A 26049-nucleotide genomic window follows, 5' to 3' on the forward strand; every position below is an offset into this window, starting at 1 on the left:
TACCCAGTTAAGTCACAACAGGAAGCTCTAAGAAATCACCAAAACTATTAACATCTGAACAATCACCTTGCATTTTATGGCAGTGCAATTACAAGATTGAAATAGTAAAAGGATTTGATAACAATGGGGAGTTTATACAGGATACTTTCCTGTTCTTTTATTGTCTTATTGCCGTCACACTGAAAATATTATTTTCTTTTGAATTCATGAAATCAGAATATACTGTTCTAATTCAAGCTGCTTTACCAAAGTCCCCCAAGCCTTATGATTTAGATATTACAGAAATTTATTTTTCATGGTTTTGGAAGCTGGAAGTCCAAGATCAAAATACCAGCATGGTGAGGTTCTGGTTAGCACCGACTTTTGGGTTGTAGACTGTGGACTTTGTATCACTGTATCTTCGTATAGCATAAAGGTGAGGTAGCTCTCTGATCTCTTCTTATCAGGGCACTAATCCCATTCATGAGAACTCCACCCTCATGACCCAATTGCTTCCCAAAGTCCCCGCCTCTAAATATCATCACATTCGGGCCTCCCCGGTGGTGCAGCGGTTGAGCGCTGGGTTGCGAGGCTGCCCGCTGCCTCTGAAGCGCCAGTTCGATCCCCAGCTGCTCCTCGGCCACCGGAGGAGGGTCCCGCATGGCGCGCAGACCTCTCCTGCCATCCGCTGCTTCCCTCAGCAGTGTACTTCGGTCCTTCTGCCTGCTCTGCTCCCCGCTCTGGCTCTGGTGAATTCTCTCACCCTCCCGCACTTCTGACTGTACCCAGTGCTTGTATAAATAAATAAATAAATTTGAAAAAAAAAAGGTTAAAAAAAATAAATAAATATCATCACATCCGGGATTAGCTCCCAAAATGTAAATTTGGGCCAACATAGATGTGCATCTATAACACTTCACTGTGATATTTAGCAGTTACACCTGATTGGACTTTTTTGGATAATGGAGCAGAGGTGAAAATGGTCTTTAGAGTAATAACCCACATAGGAAGATTCATCTGTTTTTAGATCTAGTTCTACTTTAATCCAGAACTTAGACCTCATTCCTGATTTTATTTGAAAGCCAATACGAGCCATGCAAGATTTCTTGGAAGTCATCTTTTAAATGTAATAGAAGATTATGATTGGTGAGTAGGTCTCACAAGAGATTGGTCTTGAGTCATGACACTGATAAATCCATTTGTAGCATCAGACTATCAAATTATGCCTAAGTAAGAAGCTGAATCATGTCCTCTTAGAAATCTAAGGATGGAGTAGTAGTTCAATCATGAAGAATATGGGTTTAACAAGACCAGGTGTATATGATGCACTCTGAAAAGATTTTGTACTTTCTCCAAAAGTGGAAGAATGGAGGAGAATCAGCCACATTAAATTCTTTCTCTAACTGGGAAATGAATGATTAAAATAAGATTGGCCAAGGCTTTCTAGGCAAGCAATTTAAGCAATGCAATCCCTATGTCCTTTCATTTTTCCTTAACCACCACTAGATGGGACTCTTGCATCCTTGGTTTATGATTTTTTTTTAAGATTTATTTATTTTTACAAGAATTGGGGTACAGGCCCAGATGTGCTGGAGGGTGAGAGGATTCACCAGAGACAGAGTAGGGAACAGAACAGGCAGACTGATGAAGTACACTGCTGAGAGGAGCAGCGGGTGCAACAGGAGAGGTCTGTGGAGCCATGTGGGACCCTCACCAGCTGGCCAGGATTGAACTGGCACTGCAGGGTCTGTGGACAGCTTCACAGCGCTACGCTCAACCACCTGCGCCACCAGGGGGGGCCATATATCTTAACTTTATCCACAGTTTGGGCGCCTAATGAACTCATAAATAACAAGGAAGCTATTGCTTCTTTATTTGCTAGGTTCTAAATGGGGTTTTTGCATACATCATTTAATGTATAAGTCTATAAAATGTGTATTATAACTTACATATTAGAAACAGGGGGAATTTAACAGTTGTTGGGCAATTTTATGTATCAGACATTGATGCATGCACTTTGTCCCCAAAACAACTCCTTCAAAACAATTCTTTCCATTTTTCAGAAGAGGAGATAAACTGAAGTTTGGAAAAGTTAAAAGCTGTTGTGGAAAAACAGAACCTCAGTCTTTGCCTAAGTGTCCATTTGTCTCTATGTGTAACCACTTTTCAAGCAATCTAAACACTCTAGATGGAGCTTTAAAATGTATAAAGATTTTGGTGACTACAGCAGTGAAATGCAAGGATTGGCTTGCATGATATTGAAAAATACATGATATGGATTTATTGACATTAGAAGAGAATTTCATTTGTAGACTAGGCAGTGTAATTTAGTGAAGAATGAGGACTTTGGAAGCAGACTGTCTGGGTTTGTAGTCTACCTCTTCTGTGCCCCAGCAACATGATCTTTGGTAATGTACTCAACCTGGATTAAGTTCAGTTTCCTCATCTGGAAATGAGGATGATAGTCATAGGGATGTAGTGAGGATTAAACAAATTAATACATGAAATGTGCTTACATGAAATAGGACTTGCCATACAGTAGATACTCCTCATCAGCTCCTTTTATTATCTTATTTAGAGTGATATAAGATAGGAAATTTAGATGCAAAACATCAATTTATGCCATTTTTATTCACATTTATATTTCAATGTAGTGATTACTGCTCTGCCTAATTTTAAAGATTACTAGTCTTAATGTTTGTATTTCTTCTTATAGAATTTTTAAATAAAGTTCACCTGTATTACTGTTCATGATTTTTAAAAAGCAATTCATTCATTGAACCAGCTGATAATGAATATTTACTGATGCCAGAATCTTAGTTAGGTAACAGCCTTTTAAAAAGACACAATGAGGGCCTCCCCAGTGGTGCAGCTGTTGAGTGCTGGGCTGCGAAGCTGCCCGTAGCCTTTGCAGCACCAGTTCAATCCCCGGCCACCGGTGAGCTTCCCACATAGCACAGACCTCTCCTGCCACTCCTGCTGCCCCCCTCAGCAGTGTACTTTGTCAGTCTGCCTGTTCTGTTCCCTGCTCTGGCTCTGGTGAATTCACTCACCCTCCTGCACTTCTGACTGTACCCACTGCTTGTATAAATAAATAAATAAATAAATCTTAAAAAAAAAAAAAAAGACACAATGAGCCACACGCCCACAAGTTGCTCAGAGCAGTGAGAAATGAAACAGACATAAATAAATGAAAAGTAAATAAATGAAGTAAAAGATCATAGGTGCTAGGAGAGACATATTCCACAAAGAACTAAGGGCAAAAAGAAGGAAGCACTTATATCTGAGAAAGACAGGGAGGTCCAAAGGGAAGTATTAAGCTAAGCCTTGCAAATTAGCATATGGAAAAGGCCAATTCCAAGTGGAGGGCATACAGTTACCAAAAAAGCAAAATGGAGCATATGAACAACAAATTGTTACCGCTGTATCTCAGACAAAGGGTCTCTTTCTTTGTAAGGATGGTAAGATAGAGTTTGGTTCCTATTCAATCTTACATACCATCCTAAAGCCACAGAAACTGCTTGAAGAGTTTTTTCTCTGCAAGGGAGAAAAATGGACACACTTGAATTTAGAAAAGACTGGTATGGGGACTAAGTATAATTTGATTGCAATTATATGAATGATATAGGGTAGGGTGATTGCCTAATAGATAATTGACATCATCTGGGTAAAAAATGATAAAGGACTGAAATTGGACAATGAATATTAGTGGAAAGGGAATTACAAATTTGAGATATTAGGGAGGGAAAATAATGTGGGACATAGTGAATCTGAAAGCCAGAGAAATATAGACATTGCAGAATATCCCTAGATTTCTAATTGAGCAGCTGTAAGAGAGAACTATGGAAACTATAGATTCAGTTGTGAGTGTTTAAAACTTGATATTTCTATTTTTCCCATCTCTCTCAGATTGCTATATAAAGGGTGCTTTGATCTCTCTGTCCCTAGTTTGTCCCTTTCTCTATCTCATTCTTCACAGTGTGGAAAAGTGATCTTTCTAAAACTCAGATCTAGTTATATAGACTTGCATGTGACCTTTCCATGGTTTCACATTGTGGCCACTAATGGAAACGCTTACAGTGATTTAGGACCTCTATAAGTTCTCTCCTGACCAACCTGTTGTGCATCCATGTTTTTGCTTTGTCAACCTACATCAAACCAAGGAATGTGTATTGTTTTCATTGCACACATTCTCAGATTTTCTTTTATATATTACTTCCTCTAGAAAGCCTTCTCTTACTCCAGAATCTTGGATAAGTGCCCTGTAGGTCATCTCAAAGTGTCTCAATCTTTTCCCATCACTTATACTATCAGTATATTCTCCCTGAGTATTTAAATTCATGTTTTTATGCACTCATGTATAATAAAGTAACTCCCATAGTAGATTAGATATATTTTTAATGAAAAAAAAATGAAGGTCATATAGGAGCCTCAATACATTTTTGTTGGTCTATGTGGAGGTATACAGAAAATGGTCAGGTATTGGCCCTGGTGCTTATAAATCAATAAAAATTTTCATCATATGGGAGCAGGTTAGGAAAAAAGAGTCAATAACATTGTCAATAAAGAAAGTAAATTGGAAAGAGTAGAAGAACAGTATGTTATCTGTGAAATACAAGCAATTAAGTGACAAGTTGTGAAAAATAACCTATGAAGAGAATGAAAGAAGATGGTCAAGAGATAGGATGTCGTGGAATTGCAGTATCTCTACTGTTAATTGACTTCTAAATCTCTATTCATTTGGAGCCAAAGTATTTGGAAATGTGCCTTGGGAATGTCATGAAGGTGCAATTGTATAGCAAACACAGTGGAATGGCCTGCAAGAGGTCAATCAATGAATTTAGGTTGAGCTCTATTTACTAGGTAGCTTGAGATTTTAGAACATCAATATAAAACACTCCTTTTTCCCCTCTCTCAAATTTTCAACCAATTTACTCAGTCTGTGTCCAGACAATCTGACCTTATTTCAAAGATGATAAGTTGTTCCCAATAACTTACAGTGTAGTAGAAGTCTTGATCCTATTGTATACATCGAATCAAGAAATCAAGCATACCTCTCTGCCTCCCTTACTGCTATATATATTTTATACATGCTAATATGTACTGTATTACAATATATATTTGAATAGCTTTATTGAATACATAAATTGTTGGAATGCTCATATATCTCTCTGATCCCAAATCTTCTAAAGCTCCATTTCCTCAGTCTTTGAATTCTGGAAAAATAGCTACCATTAGTGCCTTTTTGTATATACATAGGCATACACATATACTCAATTCTATGTCTATAACCACACAGTGCATTTGCTTCATAAACTATATTAAGTCATTCATTCAATTAAAAAATATGTAGTCCTTATTATGCTGGGCCTTCCAGGGACAATGATAAAGAAAAAAATATGATCCTACCCTCACAGAGGTTATAGTCTGTATGAGAAGATGGAAAAATAAACAAATGAATATATTACAATTTGTTTTATTCTGGGAATAAGCTGGGTATAGTATAATAACATCAAAGGAACACTGAATCTTCACTTGGAACATCAACTCATCCTCACAGCTTCCAGCTGATTTCCCAGAGTTCCAGATTATTCATGTGTATATATGTACATGTACTTTCATATTCACGCACTGGTTGCAAATAAATTTGGCCATGTATTCATGAAATTTTCTAGCATCTTACTAATTTAACAGCTAGTATGCATAGATGTCAAATTAGTGTAACATCACTATATGGATCTTGTTTTATTTCCAATCTTAAATATGATTTTGCTTATGTTTGTGGTGAAACATTAAATAATTTGACCAAATTTTATAGATCATATTTTTGACAAAATATAATCAAGTCAGTTAGTGGGGGAGGAAATATTAGGAAAGCTGACTGAATAAATCAGCTACATAGTACTTAACAACTTGGTTGTTTTCTTGAATTTTTTTTTGTTTTAAGTTATTTTAAAAATACTTAAAGGCAGTAATATTGTAACAATACTCTAATATTCTAATTCATTTTGGCATATTTTCAAATTTCCCCATTTAAAATTCTGTTAGCAGGAACACAGTGAACTGTTAGAGCATCTGTGTTTCAAATTTAATTATGCTGGCCAAATTCAGAGGTTTGTGAATTTGCTTTGTTAAATATTAGTCATATGCTGATATCAACTCATTTTTTACTTCCAGAAAGTTACACATATTGTGTCAATACAGTACCTTGCTTAATATTACCTAGTTTTTGTGATTATCTACTGAACTCAAACTGGCCAGAACACAAGAAACCCAGAAAAAAATAAATGACACCTGACTAATAACATGGAAAGTTGCAAGAAAAATGTCACATATTAAATTCAAGGCACTGAGTTTCAGGTTTCAATGACGTGTGAAGAGCTTGTAGGTCGTCACTCCCATTACAACAAGAAAAATCTGAACAAACTGAAAATCAAAGACTTATTATTGCATTTGTAAGGAAGTTGAGGTTACAGGCAAATTATCATTCAAATTATGAAGAGACAAGCAAATTTGGAGAGACTCAGTTAAGCTCCTTCTACTTAAGACAGATGCTACTGAAGCCATGCACCAGCAGAGTGCTGAAATGATCATTTTGATGAATTTGCTTGAAATTGAACATGGGCTAATGTAAAAATGAGACCACGGTGTTATAGGGAAGCTTCCATGTTCATGACCATGAAGAATCCCACCAGATTCTCAAGCTGAAACTCTAAGGCAGGGGAAGAGGTAAATAACACCTTCTCCTTCTTGAAAAATATATAGTGTCTTCTCCATAATAAAAGCCTGTGTCCAGGAGAAGGGACTTGACCAGAGCCTCATCTCAACTGATCCAAGGGCATTCCTCCTACTACTGCCCCTCTAACCTTACTGTGTCAGCTAAAAGAGTATGAGGAAAGAAAATAAATAGTCAACAGAGATCAGAGCTTCAAGGAAACAGATTGGGTCATATGCTGATACCCTGCATTGAAACAGATTGCCTCTAGGAAAGGAAATAAAGAGTGTAGGTGGAGAAGCACTTGTGAAGGTTACAGCCTGATACACAGGACTGCTGAAAGACTGAGATTTAATCAACAGAAAATAGACCTCTCCTCTTTGCTATACTTCACATCTCACCAGCAAAGCTCCAGTAGAATAGCAATCACTTACAGCAGAAAGAGATGAAAACACAGACACTCTCACAGGAGTACTTAGGAAGTCCAAAAGCAAGAGGGGAACTAGAAGAACATGAAAGGAACTCGAATACTGTGGTACCTATAATGACAATAAACATTAAACATAGTACTTCTAACCAGATGAAGACACATCCTGCTCTAAAGGTCTGTTTTTCTCGGTTCCTCTTACCCAAATCAACTTTCAACAAAAAATTAGAAAGCCTGCCATAAGGAAAAATATAAAACAAAAATAAAACACAGGAGAATAAAAGCAAACAACAGCGCCAGATATGACATAGATGTTGGGATTATTGGACAAAGAATTTAAAATAGCTATGATTGATATGTTAATTTCTCCCTTGGGAAAAACAAACAGCGTGCAAGAAGAGATGGTTAATGTAAGCAGAGAGATGGAAATTCAAGTGATCAAAAGGAATGACAAATAAAAAAGAGTGACAGGGAGAATGCCTTTAATGGACTTATCAATAAACTTGACATGACTGAGAAATGAATCAGTGAGTTTGTATATATCTCCTTAGTAATTTTCTGAAGTAAAATTCAGGCAGGAAAAAAGTGAATAAAAACAAAACAGAACAAAATATCCATGAACTATGCTACATTTTTCAACAGGTGTAACATACTCATTTGGAATATCAGGAGAAAAAGAACAGAACAGAAGAGGAAATAGAGGCAACAATGGCTGAGAACTTACCAAATGTTAATTACAGACACTAAACCACAGTTCCAGAAAGCTCGAAGAATACCAAGCAGATAAATACAAAAAGAATACCAAAAAACCAAATTCACCTCGTCATCATAGTCACACATTTATGTAAACCAAAGGCAAGGAGAAAATGTTAAAGACCATAGATGAACAAAACAACCACCTACAGAGCAACCACAGCCAAAGTAATGTTTCAAACAAGAAATACTGATCATGTCACTACCCTTTTAAAATAAACTCTGTAATGGTTTCCCATTGCTCTGGAAAAGAAATTCTAACCACCTTAACACTTTAACAGACCTGGAATAGTCTGGCTCCTTTCTTGCTTCTCTGGCTTCATTTCCTTCCATAAAATCCTTTCTGCCTTTCCACCTCACAGGCTTCACCTCCAGGAGCAGCAGTATAGGGAGTGGTGTTAGACAAAGACAACTAAAAGTCCAAGTAGAGTGAGAGAGACACAGAGGGGCTTGCATCTCTTTAGATGCAGTGCCTATTTTCCTGGCTTGTCTCTCATTTATTGGGTATCAGATTAAAGGAAGGTGGGCAAATAGGTGGTGGAATGTGCCTGTTGGGATGTGGATTAGGAATGCATAATACTCTGTATGTGGTGGGGATGTATATTGGGGATACATAATTGTCTGGCACAAGCTAGGGGGACTGAATAGGGGCTATTGTCAGGGGAGCTCCATTGTTGTTGCTGATCAAAACATCCTATCTCTAGTCCCTGTTTACAATTAACTTCCTGTCAAGGTGGTCTAGCTGGTTATGCTAATCTGGCTCTAATGTTTACCTGCTGTTTTCAGCAGCTATACTCATACCAAAACTTTTGTCCTGGTGAGAGGCACCCTGCTTGACCAGCAGGAACTCTGGGCACCAAGACAATACCCCAGAACATGGGGGCTGGGGAATCCACAGCAGTCATCTTCTTATTCCTCTTAAATTGCATGTCCCTGGGCATCTGCACATACTTTGTTCTTGGCCTAGTATTATTTTTCCTTGTCCAGTGACTCCTTTAGTTTGTCTCTTTATTTCCTTAGGGAAGAAAACCTTAACTAACTCCCAGTGTAGGTATATCACATAATTATAGGTTCTCATAGACCTTGTGCAGTTGGTATACTAAGGTACTTTGCTCTTTTTTAAAAAAAATATAGAATGCTTACTTTGTTTCACTCACATTCCAATCATAGATCCAAAGTGCCTAGCACAAAGTGGGAACTGAATTCATGGCTGTGTTAGGGGGGAAAGGCGGTCCCAAAGCAAATTCCATACAGGCTTTGTGGACTCCACCCCCACCCCAGGTCAAAGCCAAAGACACTGGGAACTCCAAATCCCATCACCACCAAAGGGAAGGTGGCTGGGACCTGAGGGTGGGGTTAAGCAGCCAGGTGGAAACCCAAAGTCACTCTCAGAGCTGGCCTGACGCTCCGAGCTGGCCGAGAGCCCAAAAATGGAGCGCCCCCAAAGCCCACGTGTCTGCCTTTTGTATCCACCTGGCTGCTTAACCCCACCCTCAGGTCCCAGCCACCTTCCCTTTGGTGGTGATGGGATTTGGAGTTCCCAGTGTCTTTGGCTTTGACCTGGGGTGGGGGTGGGGTCCACAAAGCCTTTATGGAATTTGCTTTGGGACCGCCTTTCCCCCCTAACAGCTGTATCATAAAAGAAGGAATAAATTTCTCACAAATAGCCTAATAAACGAGTACTTACTGATTATAGATCATTTGCAAGAGTAGTTTCAACAAATATTAATTAATTTAAAAATTATGTAATAATATCTTACCTTCTACTAGGCACCTTTTAAATTTTTGAAGAGAAGACAAACACTTTATAATATTCTGAAGTATGCAACCATGTAAACCAGCAGAATATTCATAAAGGACATAATAGAGGCCTGCATATGACCTGCAGAATGTACGAGCTGGGCTGTGTGTACTGAAGCATCAACATTAGGAGAATGTGCACTCTGGGGTGCAGGAGCCTTTGTTATTTTGTTAATTGGTATGTCTCCAGAGTATACAAAAACACCTGGCATTTAATAGGCAATCATTGATTTATTAAAAAATGGGATAGAAATTAGCTAATTAATAGAGAGAGGGATAAGTGATAGGGAAATGATTTTAGATATAGGAAACAGTATGATACCCAGATCAATAAATTGCCCATACTGACAAAATACAAAAAACAGCATTCTTTAACTTGTAGGAGGCTGCCACTGAGAGGAATTCAGGAAGAAAAGGGTTTGGGAAACAGGATATCAGCTTTTACATTTATTAAATCCACAATATATTCAGGTAAAGGTTGTAATTTCCTCACAGTGTTGTCCAAACCATAACTGATCTTTCCAGCAGTATTTTACAGATCATGAAAGTGTCTAAATTCTCACAAAGTTTAAATTAATGGAATTTGGGTTAATTGGGTTTTATGACCAAACTGCGTTATCTTAATTGTGATTTCTGTCTCCTAGCACATAGATTTGATGTTTTTAATCATATATAGTTGTAAAGTTGTGAATTAAAATTGTGAACTCAAAAGCAGAATCAGATAAAATTGCAACCTTTCAGAGTACACTATATTGTATTTATAAATGTTTAGGGGTTTTTTGGAAGCGGGGAGGAGAATATTGCTTTGCCCATTGGACTGAAGGGGGAAAAAATGAAACAAATACTTTTACTGTCAAAATGTTTGTTGTTTCTGTCATTTCTAACAGTAACCAGTAGGTGGTATCAAACAATTTTACATTTCTGTTTTATTGCAGTTTTTGTATCTGTTTGTTTAGTTTCTGAAATTGTTCCTTCCTGACTTTCTCACATTCCCAACCACAAATACTTACACATAAACATTTGACAGAGATAAAGAGGGTTTTATTTCATCTTTCCATTTTAAATTTCTTGACTTTGCTTTCAGGGTGATATTTTTCCTCACATTATTCAGGAATCCATAATAGAGACACTGCTTTATATACAATAATTCATTTGGCAACTCAACACTACTGAAAAGCATTATTGTATTTTTCTTTTTTCTCTTCCCTTCATAAATTATTTTTTAATAAAACTTCATTAACTTTGCTTTACAGTACTATGTAAGTTTTGGTTGTGCAGCTTCACAGGTGATGTGTGTGTATACCTCACCACACACACCATCAATTGACCAATGGATTGATTCTTCCCCTCTTTTTCCCCTTCAAATCTGGTAGCCACTATATTTTTCTCAAAGCCTAAGAGTTATTTTTGGAAAGTAGTGCTCTAAATCCCCACTTTTCTGGTAATCTTGTTTTAAAGTTTTCTCACTATCACTGTAGCCCCTTGATTGTCAGTGAAGATAAGTATATTTTCATATTGATTTGTCATTTGTTTTGCTATCTTGCATTTTGTGTGTGTGTGTGTGAGAGATACAGTTGTGGTTTGTATGTTTGTATGGGTGTGTCTCTTATATTCTATTTAATTATTCTCCTTTGTCATATTCTCAGTAGAAAATACCTTTACAGGGACCTCCTTGGTGGCGGAGGTGATAAGACACAGCACTCTGAAGCTATCTGCAGCCCCTGCAGCACAAGTTTGATCCCTAGCCAGGGAGCTGACCCACATGGCGCAGCTGACCCACATGGCACAGCAGACCTCTCCTGTCTCACCCGCTGCTCTCCTCAGCAGTGTATTTCAGTCAGTCCACCTGTTCTGTTCCCCACTCTGTCTCTGGTGACCCTTCTCACCCCTCCACACCTCTGGCTTGTACCCCAGTTCTTGAATGCATAAATAAATAAATCTTAAAAAAATACCTTTACAATTTAAAACCTCTCCTAATTTGGCACATAGAAACCCCATGTGTTTCTGTCTATGTGTTCTAATATAGACTCAGCAACTGTGAACTTAATTTATACATTTACCTTTGTTCCTACTACTACTATCATATTCCTGGGTGACTAACTCATGATTAATAGAATTTCACTATTTTAAATTACTAACTCTATATTTTTTAAAGTTGCTTTATTCTAAAGCATTTTTTTAAAGATTTATTTATTTATTTATACAAGCACTGGGTACAGTCAGAAGTGCGGGAGGGTGAGAGAATTCACCAGAGCCAGAGCGGGGAGCAGAGCAGGCAGAAGGACCGAAGTACACTGCTGAGGGGAGCAGCAGGCAGCAGGAGAAGTCTGTATGCCATGTGGGACCCTCCTCCAGTGGCTGGGGAGCAGCTGGGATCGAACCAGCGCTGCAGAGGCTGCAGGCAGCTTCGCAACCCAGCGCTCAACCGCTGCGCCACTGGGGAGGCCCAAAGTTGCTTTATTCTAAAGGAATGAAAAAAGTCAATACAAAATCCTCAAAATTTGAATACTTCCCTAAGATTTTAAAATCTCTTCTAATTTAATATATCCCCTATGTATATAATTAAGCTTACATCAAATCTCCTATAAAACAGGTCATTATAGACATTTTGTCTACTCATATTAGAACTCATGGGTTGGTCTATTGCTTTTTACTTAACTATTATGACTTCCTTAACTACTGACAGAGAAGATTTACAATGAAAAGAACCAGCTTATTTTTTAAACAAACAGAAGTATATATTATTCTAAAAATTGTGACTGACATTTTATAAGCTTTTGATTTTAGTTGCTTGTTTTATTTTGTATTGATTCTAAGCTTCATTATGAAAGAAATTATGATGTCATGATGCTAAGCAATTCAGAATTGATTTTATACTTAGGTAGCTGTACTTTGAATGAAGAAATTATTAATCAAGTTTTCATCATGATCACTGGTGTGGATGATTGGTCCAGTCTTTTAGCATAATTCAAATAAATGATGAACAAACTAATGTGAGACTTTTGTAGAATTTATAAAGATAATGATGATAATCAATGGGTCAATTTGAAGTGCCTACTTTTTCTTATAGGAAATTTTACTTAAATCTTACCAAACTTTTAACCTATACCCTAATTGATAGCAAAGATAGATTTCTATAAACAAAAATGAAAACTGAAAGCATTTCAGAGTCATTGCTTCAAGAAATATAATTACCATTTTTGATAATTAATTTTGCACTGTGTTCTTCCAGTATTTTTCTCTTTATTGTTTTTGTTTTCTTTTATTTTTTTTATATAATTTTTTTTTATTTTTATATTCCCCATACAATTGCGACCCCCTTATTTTGACCCCCCCCCAATAAAGTGTCTCTGGTTCATAGTTGTTTGTTGATTTTGATTTTTACTTTCTTATAGTTATTCTTTTTCCTGGTCCCTTATTTAAGTTTTCTAGATTCCTGCTATGAGTGAGACCATCCAGTATTTTTCTTTTTCTTTCTGGCTTATTTGGCTGAGCATGATCCCTTCCAGCACCATCCATGTTTTGTTTTCTTTTAATAGGGTAAAAATGACACTAAAAATGGCTTTTTAAAAAAGGGAAAAAAAATACTTCAATTGCTGTGCTGTTAACGTTAATGTTTTTGGTCCCTATCTTCTCCCCTGCAGGGGTAACAACGGTTCTAACAATGACAACTCTAAGCATCAGTGCTAGGAACTCACTCCCCAAAGTGGCTTATGCAACTGCCATGGACTGGTTCATTGCTGTTTGTTATGCATTTGTATTCTCTGCCCTCATTGAATTTGCAACAGTTAATTACTTCACCAAAAGAGGATGGGCTTGGGATGGAAAGAGTGTAGTAAATGACAAGGTAAGTGAAGACTTACTTCTCACCATGATTAAGAAACTCCTCTAACATATTTAGTTGGTAACAGATAACAATCCTAAAAATTGATTGGAACATTCAAATCTAAATGACATGTATTACATATACATATAATATATATGAATATCATGGTTTTCTTTTAAAGTGTGCTCCTGCTTGAAATTCTCCAGGAGTGCTTTTATTAGTATTACTTCTGTTAAAACCACTTCCTAGGGTCTGGTGTCAGGCACTGTGCTAAGCTTTTACATTGCTCTCAGGTACTCTTTACAATATTCTAAGTAGGGTGTCTTTTAATTCTCATTTTCTTTTTCTGATGAAGTAGCTGAGGTATAGTCAATTTATTTATTTTCCTAAGCTCACACAACTAGTTAATAAATTATCCATTAACCCTAATCTGTCTGACCATTAAGTTCAAGCTCTTAAACACCATACTGCTATATAATAAACAGTTTTGGAAAAGAAAGTGGCATTAAGTTTTACATGTTATGAATTTCAAACCTATCAGTGAGTTGAATTGCTCTGTGGTTTTGCTATCAAAGCCCAAGTAGCACTGTGACTTTCCCATGTTGTATGGAGTAGGTAGGTGCTAGACAACTAAGAAGTTTTAAGTTGTTCAAGTTGTCTTGAAGATAAAAATTATTTGTTTTTCAGATTAATATATTTGGGCATTATTGGTGTTGATTTTTTTAGGTTTCAAGCTGGTGAGAGGTTTGTACATTGATACAGTCGGTATTCTTTTCTTATTCTATACATTATTAATTATCTGCATTAAGAGGAGACTGGTTATATCACAATGAGATATAAAGCAGCACTTCTTTTTTTGTGTAGAAGAACTGGGATACAGGCCAGAGGTGCTGGGATGGGGGGTGAGAGGATTCACTAGAGACAGAGTGGGGTGCAAAACAGGTAGGTTTACTGCAATTTACTGCTAAGAGGAACACCAGGCGAGACAGGTGAGATCTGCTGTGCCACGTGGGTTAGCTCCCTGGCCGGGGATCGAACTCAGACTGCAGTGGTGATAGTGCTGAGACAACCCATAAAGCATTCTTTTTTTTTTTTTTTTAAGATTTATTTATTTATACAAGAACTGGGGTATAGGCCAGAAGTATGGGAGGGTGAGAGGATTCACCAGAGACAGAGCAGGGAACAGAACAGGCAGACTGATGAAATACACTGCTAAAGGGAGCAGTGGGCGACACAGGAGAGGTCTGCTTCGCCATGTGGGATTCTCGTCGCCTGGCCGGGATCGAACCCACGCTGCAGAGGCTGCAGACAGCTTCACAGTGCGGCACTCAACCACCTGCACCATCAGGGAGGCCCCACCATAAAGCATTCTTAATAGAAAAACAGTTGAACTTAGAGGAGGTACCTAAGTAATCCTTCCATTAAATTTGGAATTACATACTTGCTGATTTTGTTTCCTTTTCAATTATTTGGATATTTTTTTTCTCATTCTATAACCATATTACACTTGAAACACCCAAACAGTTAATTCTGTAGTTTAAAAGCTTTTCTCTTTTTTTCCTTAATTTTGTAAAGTATAAGAAGTTTTAATGAATGATAGTGTATTTAATTTTGCATGTTATTTTTTTGCATACTAACAGTCAAGAACAAATAAGGAATTTGATTAATTTTCTATGTTTAGCTTCTGGGTTATTTCAACTTTTAAATTTCAGTTTATTGTTGAATTATGCTTTCTTTCCCTATGTATACATTCCTTAATCATTACTACCTATACAATTACTCTTTTTAACAATATTAGTTGCCCATCCAGTTGCACGCTAACACTTTTTGAAGGTAAACTGCTAGCTAATCCCTTGTAATTATGTCACAAAAGTTAAATAATGGTTTGCAGTTGCAGTATAAATGCCCATATGGACATTTATTGAAAGATTTTTTTTTTAATTTTATGAGGGTGCCAGTCAAAGTTATATTGTGATTTGGTATATTAAATAATATGCCTTCACAGTCTTTAATCATGGAAAATAAAAGTACCTCTAAATCATTCTAAAAACTATAACCTAGTACTAAAAATGCTGAACTTAAGTCTATCCACATGTCAAATGACAATAGTAAAGGTAAATTTACTTCAATATCATTGATGTTCTAAGAAAAGTAACACTGTATTATTTCAGTTCTAGTAGTTATATTAAAATAAAGATTATAATAGACACATTGCTTGTTTTTATTCACTTTTCATACCACAATGTCTGGCATTAGTAGGCAGTCAGAAATACCTACTGAATGAAAGAATTATTAGTTTCTGATATTAAATCTGGTATGTAATGATGCTGATGAGAGGACTTCTGTGCCTTCTTGGAAAGACTTTTTAAAACTTTGCAGTGGACCTCTCCTGGCGGTGCAGTGGTTGAGCGCTGAGCTCGATCCCGGCTGCCAGGCCACTGGCGAGGCAGACCTCTCCTGTGTGTTTCGTCAGTTGGCCTGTTCTGTTCCCCGCTCTGTCTCTGGTGAATTCTCTCACCCTCCCGGGCTTCTGACTGTACCCAGTGCTTGTATAAATAAAAAATAAAAAATGAAAAACAAAACAAACTTTGCAGTGTTAAATTTGTAAATGGGCACTCAATTCCATTCATGATTCAAGTGAGTTTTAGGAGCTATTTCTTAAACTTACCTTAGAAAACAACATGGAACTTAGATGTAAAAGAAAACCAAGTAGATTATTTCAGTGCAGTCTATTTCTGATTTAGTTTTCTTTAAATTCAATTTTTAAGTCAAAAACAAAAATTTTATTGAAGTAGAGTTTTTATCCTGGGGACATATTGGTGTTCTCTCAGTTTAACCAGACTAGTAGAAGTCCTCTACTTGTAAACTTAGTTAACATGAGTACATACAATGAAAGAATCTGTCACTTTCAAAAAACATATGAAAAGTTCTGAAAAATTTATAGGCTGGCAAGGAATTTAGCTCATAAGAATAATTACTCAGGGCCTCCCCGGTGGCGCAGCGGTTGAGCGATGGGTTGTGAAGCTGCCCGCAGCCTCTGCAGTGCTGGTTCGATTCCCAGTTGCTCCCCGGCCACCGGAGGAGGATCCCGTATGGCGTGCAGACCTCTCCTGCCACCCACTGCTCCCCTCAGCAGTGTACTTCTGTCCTTCTGCCTGCTCTGCTCCCCGCTCTGGCTCTGGTGAATTCTCTCACCCCCCCCCCCCCCGCGCTTCTGACTGTACCCAGTGCTTGTATAAATAAATAAATAAATCTTAAAAAAAAAAGAATAATCACTCAATATTATTTATCTAAAAATATTTAATTAGAGTTTACCTGTAGCTTGTATTCTGGTGATATTTAAAGTTAGTTTTGCATTGAGCCCTCAATTCGAAGACAAAGCCTATCTTGTTCGATAACCTTGGATGACTTCTACTACTTCTATTTAACCTCCAGTGTGAAATTAGCAACAAAATCTTATTATTCTGAATTAAGTGATGCAACTCCAGATTTTTTATGCACTTTGATCCACAAAATTACCAATTTATGCAATCTCCCCAGTTCTTCGGGAACCACCCCACAACCCAGTGTTCCTCTATTTGCCTAAGACTGACTCTTCCACCTCAACACTGGCTCCCTTTCCTTTCTGTTCCTTTCAAAACTTTGATCCATCAGTTATTAGTTTCTGTGTTTATTTCTTCAAAAGCATTAAGTTCTTTTCAACTGCTTCCTTCCTTTCTTTTTCTTTTTTTTTTTTTTTTTAAAGATTTATTTATTTGTTTGTTTGTTTATACAAGCACTGGGTACAGTCAGAAGTGCGGGAGGGTGAGAGAATTCACCAGAGCCAGAGCGGAGAACAGAACAGGCAGAGTGACGAAATACACTGCTGAGGGGAGCAGCGGACGGCAGGAGAGGTCTGCGCGCCATGTGGGACCCTCGCCAGTGGCCGGGGATTGAACCGGCGCTGCAGAGGCTATGGGCAGCTTCGCAGCCCAGCGCTCAACCGCTGCACCACCAGGGGAGGCCCTGCTTCCTTCCTTTCAATTTATGAAAGTGCTTATGTGAATTATACTTAATTTACCATAAAATCAAAGACAAACTCTCTCCAGATCCTGTCACCATAAGACTTCATCCTCAAAGTCTACACCCTTTTTCACCATACAAGTTTGTTGAAAGCATTGCTTATAACACTGTGTTCTCACATTCAATTTAATCTCAACTCTTGGTAATCTTATTTCCTCTCCATTTATTGTTCTGTAACTGAAGGACACCAATAACTTCCACATTTTCTTATCAGATAATAATTTTCTATTTTTCTCAAGGGAGCACCATTGAATCCATTAAATACTGTTATGTCGAAGAACTCTATTTCAGCAAGTTTTTCTCTTCTTTTCCTCTTTAGATTTGGTCTCAAAATATCAGCTTCCTTCTTCTTAAATCTTGGCAGCTGCCACTATTCATTCTATTCTTTGTAATTCTCTCTTCATTTTCACATTGAATCTAACCTCCCTGGCATCTGCTCTTGTTTATCACCAAAACAGTCTCTCAGCTTTCTTTACTGTTGTTTTTAATTCTACTATTCACAGTGTGATTTGTAGTTTAAGGATTTTACTGAAAATTATTTGTAGGAATGTTTGAAACACTAAAAAGACTGTCCCCAACCAGAAGTCCCTAATTATCCCCAGTATAGTTAGCAATCCTCAGGAAATTTCTGAACCATTGCTCCCACTCCTAATAATTAGGCTCCATTATAAATGTCGATAATATCTTATTTAATACTTGAATCTTTATCAGTTTGTAATCGCATATTTATATCTCAGCTTCTTCACTGATAATGATAACAATGACTGTTAATCTTAATAAATCATTTATTCTTAGCCTTTTTGCTCAGTATCTTATTATATTACATGGTCAATAATATAAATTTAATGAAGTAGAACCAAATCAAACATATCACTTATGCTTTATTACCTTCCAGAATATGCTATCTACAACTGCATCCCATATCTTTCTTTGAATTTCCAATTTCATACATGCACCCTGTTCTCTGGGCATTTCTATATGAATATAATATCTCAATATGCATATTTTTAAAAAAGATAATAAGCATCAAGCAAAAAAAACCTCTCAAGTTTCATAATTTTATATATTTATAATTTGCATATTTTTATGATTTTATATCTTCTCCCTGCCCACTCCTATTTCTGTTCATCTGTACCTCAGTTAATGGAAAAACTTAATCTTAACATCAACAAATGTTAAGTATCCCTTAACATTTAGTCAGTCATCAAATCATGTCCATTCTCTTACCTGTATACATATATTATGCCCTGAACATCTCTCTTTACTTTGGACCTCTTTATTCCTCTTCATCTTCAACCATGTCTTTCTCTAATCCACCTTTTACTATGAGAGTTATCTTTCTAAAACAGAAATCTAATTAGTTAATTTGTTCTTTAGTGAATAGTTGAAGGCATCTCTTCAAGGTGCTCAGCTAATATGGCTTTCTCATGTACTTCCAGCATGATACATAATAAGAATGATTTTAAAATTTTATTCTGAACATACTACTATGTGCATAAGAATATATTCATTTTAGAAATGAGTAAATGTACTATTGCTGAAGTAAAGTTACTTGTTCAGGATCACATTACCAAATAAGTGGTGTACTGAAGATTGAACACAGATCGAAAATCCATGCTTACGTTCCTCTAGCCATCACTAACATCTCCAAGCATACTTGCCTCTGTCCATCTCATGACAATAGATGTACTAATGTTCTTGCTAAGGTGCTCTTCCCTTCCTACCTGCCTGATGAATTCTTACTGCTCAAAATCATCTAATTTTATTTAATCCTGGAACTTTTCAAAATAATCTAATTGCCATAAAATATAATTTCAACTATACCTGCAACAAATCCATTTTATGTAACCTCATTAAATTATACATTTATTGTAAATAAATTGGCTTCTAACTCTATTCCAATATGTTCTGAGAGAGTAATAGTTTTGTCTTATCTGTCATCTTTACCATTACATAGCATATCATTTGACACACAGTTTATTTGAATTAAATTAAAAAATAAATGACTTGCTTGAGATTGTTTACATTTTAAATGTGAGTCAGGTTTCTAAGCTACCCAAGAGAAGCATATAGTTCTCTGGAAATACAATAGATACTAAATTACTAAAATCACAGACATAGCAACATAGTAACTGAACTAACACCAAATGTACTATTATTTTGTGATTCACTCCATGCATTTCACAGAAAACATCAAATTTCAAGTGCTTTTATTCATTTATTTGCATTTTGAACATTCTGCCTTGTTCCAAAAGCATTTTCAGGCAGCTTACCAAAAGAATGCATGAACATAAATTATGAAATAAGATATAAATAGAAGTCTATCCATTCATTGAGCTGGTAATCAAGAGAGGGGGGAAAGAAGTTAAAAAAAGGAATAAGTACAATTACAGAGAAAAGCACCAGTGTGTTGTGAAGAAAAACATGGAAGACAGACTTATAGTAATAGGAAGTGATATCTCAAGTAGTTGGTACTCTGAGCTGACCCAGTCTGTATGTTATGTTTGTGATTGGGGACCAGTGTGGATTGATTCCCAGTTCCTGGCTCAATTGTAGTATTATGCACAGCTTAGAGAATACAGGCTAAAATTCTGATGAGAGATATGTTATCAGTCATCTATATAGAAAGCAAAAGAGTCACTTAAAATTGTAGGAAATAATAGAGACTCTGTGCCTTTGTTTCTGTCATTCTCCTTCCATTTGGTTTTATTCTTCACATCTAACATTATTTTCTTCACTTATATTTTTACCCATGCCTGACCTTATGTTTTGAAAGTGACCAACCTCACAGCCTTAATAAGAAGTACAGAATAAGATTAAATTTTGGGAAATTGGGTTTTTTTTAAATTGGGTTTGCCTAGTTCTTAAAAGAAACAAAATATTTAAGGACATGAATATTCTAAAAAGTACTTCATAGCAGTAAATACTAATTCAAATAGTGAAATAACAAATATTGAATTGGACTATTTATTTTCATAGTTCTAGTATAAACCTAGAGTTACTGAGAAAATTTTATAACATGTATGTTTTAATTGGGTTCTTTTAATTGTAGTCAGTAATGAATCAGACAAGGTAATATCTTCTAGTAATGGCCTAGCATTCAGATATTCTTTGGATACCCTCATAGCAGACCTATGTCTCATAACGAATAGTAATAGAATACATTATATGGATTTAATGTGTACTCTTCTTTAATGGATCTTAGAATTGTAAATTTGTTATGAATTCAAAAATATTTTTCTCTATACATATAATTTTAATCTTATACAGATAGGAATAAATTGCTTCATAGATTTGTAGTAGGTAATTATTTTCAAATGAACTAAGGGGAGTTCTTTACTCTTTTAAAATGAGACTTTGTAAAATGCTGAGCCAGAAAAGCTTGACTGAGCTATCACTATGAATTAAGAAGGTCTGGCAGCTGGGGGTACCCTGCCCTACCTTCAATGAATTGGTAAGAAATCATAGGTGCCAAACTCTGGGTTTTGACTGAAGATTGTACTCATGGCTGTTGCACTTTGCTTGCCACTGCATCTAAAAATAGTCACATCTCCAAGTTCTAAGGGAGTATTTGGAAGCCAATTCATGACTTTCCAAAGTGTGAAGTCTGCTTTAGAATTTCATACTTATATTGAGAAATTGAGGACAAACTTTAACGTTGAAAAAATAAGATGAAACTAAGTCAGCAAAAGTCACAAAAATATTTTGTACTTAATTTTATTGCTGTTTATTATGGTGCTCACAATGTTGGAATAAAACAAGAAATACCAATATACAAATATGCAGGACTGATATTTGACTAGTGCATGCTGGCACAATACTTCTGGTTATTTTTATAACTGTTATCTATGCATTTTAGTCAGAGTATTTGTTCTGATTTGTTAGTACTTCTGCTCTAGAATTTGTTAAGTATTTTTAGAATTGACTGTGCATTAAAGGTTATTCAAGTTGGTGTTGGCAGGAAGGTGTTTGTAAGAGTCAGTACAGTTTCAATCTGCAGACTATTCTTGCAATAAGAGGCATTTGTATTTTATATTTCTTTGTCTAAATTTCTGAGCCCTATACTATAATTCCTGATCTAACTTAAATATTCCTATCCACAAAACCTTCCTTGAGCTTTGTCACTCAATGTTTATGTTTTCTTTCAAAATTATAAAATATTATAACTCTAACTCTTGTATACCATTCTCTACCCTCTTCCTTATTAATAGTTAGAACTGTCACTACTCTCCACTAAGAAACTGCTTTTCGATGTGGTTTAAAATATACATTATTTAATTAGGCTTTCCCAAAGTATCAATATGACTTTGTTGTGATTCTCTTCCTTTTTTAAACTACAAACTGAAGCAAGGAGAAGCTAAGGAACATTCCCAAGGGCCAAATTCTCTGTAAATTCAATCTGATTTAATTTTATATGGTGTTAGGTAGAGTTGAAGCACTATAAACACTATACAGTACATACTTTGTGGAAATCTCCCTTTAGAAGACTGACTTAGTGATAGAAACTTCAGTTGGGATATTTTAAGAAATAGTATTCCCAGGAAAAGAGCTTCTTCAAAGAAAAGGTCATATAGCATGGTGTTAAAAGCAGAGTTTAGAATTCATACACATCACTTGGTAGGGAACAGATGTTGTCATGTCACGTCACAAAATCTCTTTGACTTCCATTTGTGAATTTGTAAGATGGGGTTAATAATAAAATTTATTTCTTATCCAGTAGTGAAGTTTGTCAGAGTTGATACCCACAGGCTTAACACTCAACCTAACATTTCTTAGTGCTCAAGACATTAGCTGTCATCTTGTTATCAGTTATACACTTAGGGATTACTCTCCATTTGTGGCATAGGAATTATACATGTCATTACTGAGGATATGTTGTTTTATACTTTTATAAAGTTAGAAATGGTAATCCCTCACCCTTTTTCCCTTTATATTCCAGCCAGATCTGGAATTTCTATCACTACTAGTGAAGTACAGGGAATCCTGGCCTGTTTTCATATACTCCTGGGATTTCAGAGGCCCTTTCTTATCTTATTTTACTTGGTCTTTTTGAAAATTCTTAGTAAAAAGTAATAGATGTTTGAAATTTTGTTACGAACCAATTGATCCTCTAAATCCATAGAGTTATACTATTCACTATTTAGGATAATTCATTGTTGGCTCATTGCCACAAAGTATGTATTATATAGTGTTTGTAATTCTTCAGCTATAGCTAACACCATATAAAATGATATCAAATTGAGCTTATAGAGAATCTGGCCCTTGGGAACATTCCTTAGCCTCTCCCTGCTTCAGTTTCTAGTTTTAAAAAAGGGGAATAATTACAACAAAGTCATATTGTATACTATGGGAAAGCCTAGTTACCTAAATAGATAACTAACAGTACATTTATATTAGCATAGAAATGCAGGTAAATATTTTTATTTCCAAGTTACATTAATTCAGCTACATATTTTGAGCCTATCTCTTGGAAGGCATAATGTTAACTGATAAGATTTCAATGGTGAACAAGATGAAATTAGCACCAACACTCATTGAAGAAATATTCTAATGAGAAAGGAAGATGTTGACCAAATCACAGCTTAAGAAGGAATTTACACATAAATGCCAGGATGAAAACAAAGTGGATGCCAGGGAAGGGCATGCAGTGAGAACAGAAACTACATTAGGTAGAGTAGCTTTGTTGGGGAAGGTCTTTCTGAGAAAATGACATTTAAACCAAGATCAAAATTTGAGAGGGAATCGATCATGTGAAAAATGGGATGGAGGCAAGGTATTTTGTGGTAAGATTAATCAAAGCAAAAAGGTAATAAGTGTTGTAAAATCTGAAATTATTTTACTCAAACTGATATGAGCAGAAGAAAGAACTCATGGTAAGAGTGTTGATTTTATTGCAAGTTCTATGAAATAATATTTGAAAGATTTCAGCAGAGCAATGCCATAATCCAATTTATCTCTGTGTCTGTAGCATGTCTAAAGATTGGATGATGTTAAGCAAAACTGGGGGAACACAAAAGAAAGTCACATGGTCCAGGCGGGACATAATAATGACCCAGACTAGAGTGGGTAAGAACTGAACTGGGGATTATAAAGAGGAACACAGTGTGGATGAACTAAGCAAAAATCCCAGAGTTGGTATTTCAACTTTCTTCTATGTTTTTAGCATATATTACATTGCCATCTGTGTATGGTTATAATTTCCCCCCATGTGAGTAAAACCTTGATGTATGATAATTACATGAATGAGAGAAAATCTGTTATCAAGTTAAATTTCTTAAAATTATTTATTATAGATGACTGTTGATCTTGTTGGAATATTTCTACATTTCACTTATTCATCTGTTCATTCATTTCACAAAATATTTGAGTGATTTGTAAGAGTAAAAAATGTTGTACCATTTATTTGTTTTATTTATTATTGTTTATTTTTCATCTGGACACCAGAAAATGGTTCTCCAGGAAAATGATACCATTAATTTTATCCTGGGTGTTTCCTTGCCCTCATGGTTTTAGGACTTAGTTAATTCCTTTTATTTATTTCCCTGAATGTCTTCTTTCTAATAGATAATGATGTTTATGAAAATACCTTTTTTTCAGAATTTTAAATGGAGTTTTAAAAATGTTAAGCAGCAGGCCCAACCCACATTCTATTAATTCTTGTATTTTTCAATAGAAAAAAGAAAAATCTTCTGTCATGATCCAGAACAATGCTTATGCCGTGGCTGTTGCCAATTATGCCCCGAGTCTTTCAAAAGATCCGGTTCTCTCCACCATCTCGAAGAGTGCAACCACGCCAGAACCCAACAAGAAGCCAGAAAACAAGCCAGCTGAAGCCAAGAAAACCTTCAACAGTGTCAGCAAAATTGACAGAATGTCTAGAATAGTTTTCCCAGTTTTGTTTGGTACATTTAATTTAGTTTATTGGGCTACGTATTTAAACAGGGAACCTGTATTAGGGGTCAGTCCTTGAACCTTACACAGTTACCTTGGGGATGTAAAGCAACATTAAACTTCATTTGTTTTGCTCTGTACAGTCTGACTAATAACTGCTAATTTGTGAACCAACATGTACAGTGTGTATATAGCAATCTAGCTCACCAGTAGCCCTCTAATGGAGACGCGCATTTGCTAACTCGTGGAACTGCAGACAGAAAGTACCAATGCCAAAAGAGCCATTGCCTTTTTTAAAACCTTAACCCTAAGACCTGGTTAAAAGTGAATTTCAAATGACCTGACTTATTTCCTATTCTTGCAACACTGATGAAAATGGGGATCCTCTATCACCCTTCAGGGATCCTTTTGTCTTAGGTCTTAGGCAGGAGTGTTTTTCACTATTGCCTAACTGTAATGTAAAATAACGTCCTCATTCTGAGATAAACTCTAAATACCATAATCTCATATCTGCATCATCAGCTCCCTTCCTGAGTGCCAGAATCCCTGCTAGTGTAATTGGAAGCTTGGCACACATCAGAAGAAAAACTAGACATTTGAAATCAGCTTTTAATTATTCTGTATAGTAACTATAGTCATGTACATATAACAGCATGATAAGCTCAAATAATTATGAGTCACCCCTGACAGGATGTTAATTATACCTAGAATTTAGAAACTATCAGAATGTCATGGTCATTACACTTTTAGCATTAGACTTTATTTGAGAATAATAATTGAAATCTTCCAGATTATTTTAATTATTGGAAACTACCTTAAATTAAAAAAGACAAATGTGTCTTACCCTTTCCAGGTATGAGTTGTATTGAAATTGATCAGCTAAATTTTCTTGGTGCTGGAGACTGGAGAAGGAATCCAGTTTGGCTGCTGTGACGCAATGTTCATATTGGATTAGAAAACTGTGCCAAAAACTCCCTTCGAGGAGAATTCATAGGTGTCAAAGAGTATAGATGAGCACTTATACGATTCTCTTCTTTCCTGTTTACTGCAAATTCTGCCTTAAGGCTTCTTTTCATCAGGACATAGAAGCCACTAATTATAAAGAAAAGGGCAGTTAATTGGCACATTTTTCTGTCTTGAAAGCAGCTCTTTCAGATAAGATTTAATGTAAATCTGCTTTTGTAAATTGCAACTTTAAATTTCGCTGACTCAAATTTACAACAGCTTTGTATACCAGAAGAGGTTTTGGTAAGAGTTGAACATTTTTAAACTGAACTTTAAAGCATCACCTACAGATTGTGGATTAGTTCATATGTGCAAAATGTAAACACAGGCATTCACATATACACACAATTAGCTAAATTAGAATACAGACACAAACAGTAGTTAAATTAAAACAATTTTCAATTTTACATAATTACTAATTATTAATTGGTAAAATCAATCTTTCTTTTAATATTGAAATTACTCCTTATGCCCCTAAAATATGCTAATAAAAGTCAATAATTGACTCTTGCCTAGATTCAACATTTTTGACAAACTAAAAATCCTTTTGACCCACGTATACATTAGCAGTTATTAGTTGACTTTTACTAA

The 26049-nt window shown here is 35.9% G+C and overlaps 1 protein-coding gene across 1 annotated transcript in view; it reads left to right on the forward strand.

Moving 5' to 3' along the window:
- GABRA2 (gamma-aminobutyric acid type A receptor subunit alpha2) overlaps nt 1-24532 on the forward strand; it is a gene marked incomplete at both ends in the record, with an annotated part of 108944 nt that extends 84412 nt beyond the window's left edge. Inside the window, 2 exons of the mRNA XM_084233493.1 lie at nt 13319-13521; nt 24236-24532. Of these exons, the coding sequence (XP_084089619.1) occupies nt 13319-13521; nt 24236-24532 (500 nt within the window). The remainder of the gene's footprint in view (nt 1-13318; nt 13522-24235) is intronic.
- Between the last annotated feature and the right edge of the window lie 1517 nt (nt 24533-26049).

Source organism: Talpa europaea, assembly GCF_964194135.1.
Source record: "Talpa europaea genome assembly, chromosome: 5".
In the NCBI taxonomy this organism is placed as follows: Eukaryota; Metazoa; Chordata; class Mammalia; order Eulipotyphla; family Talpidae; genus Talpa; species Talpa europaea.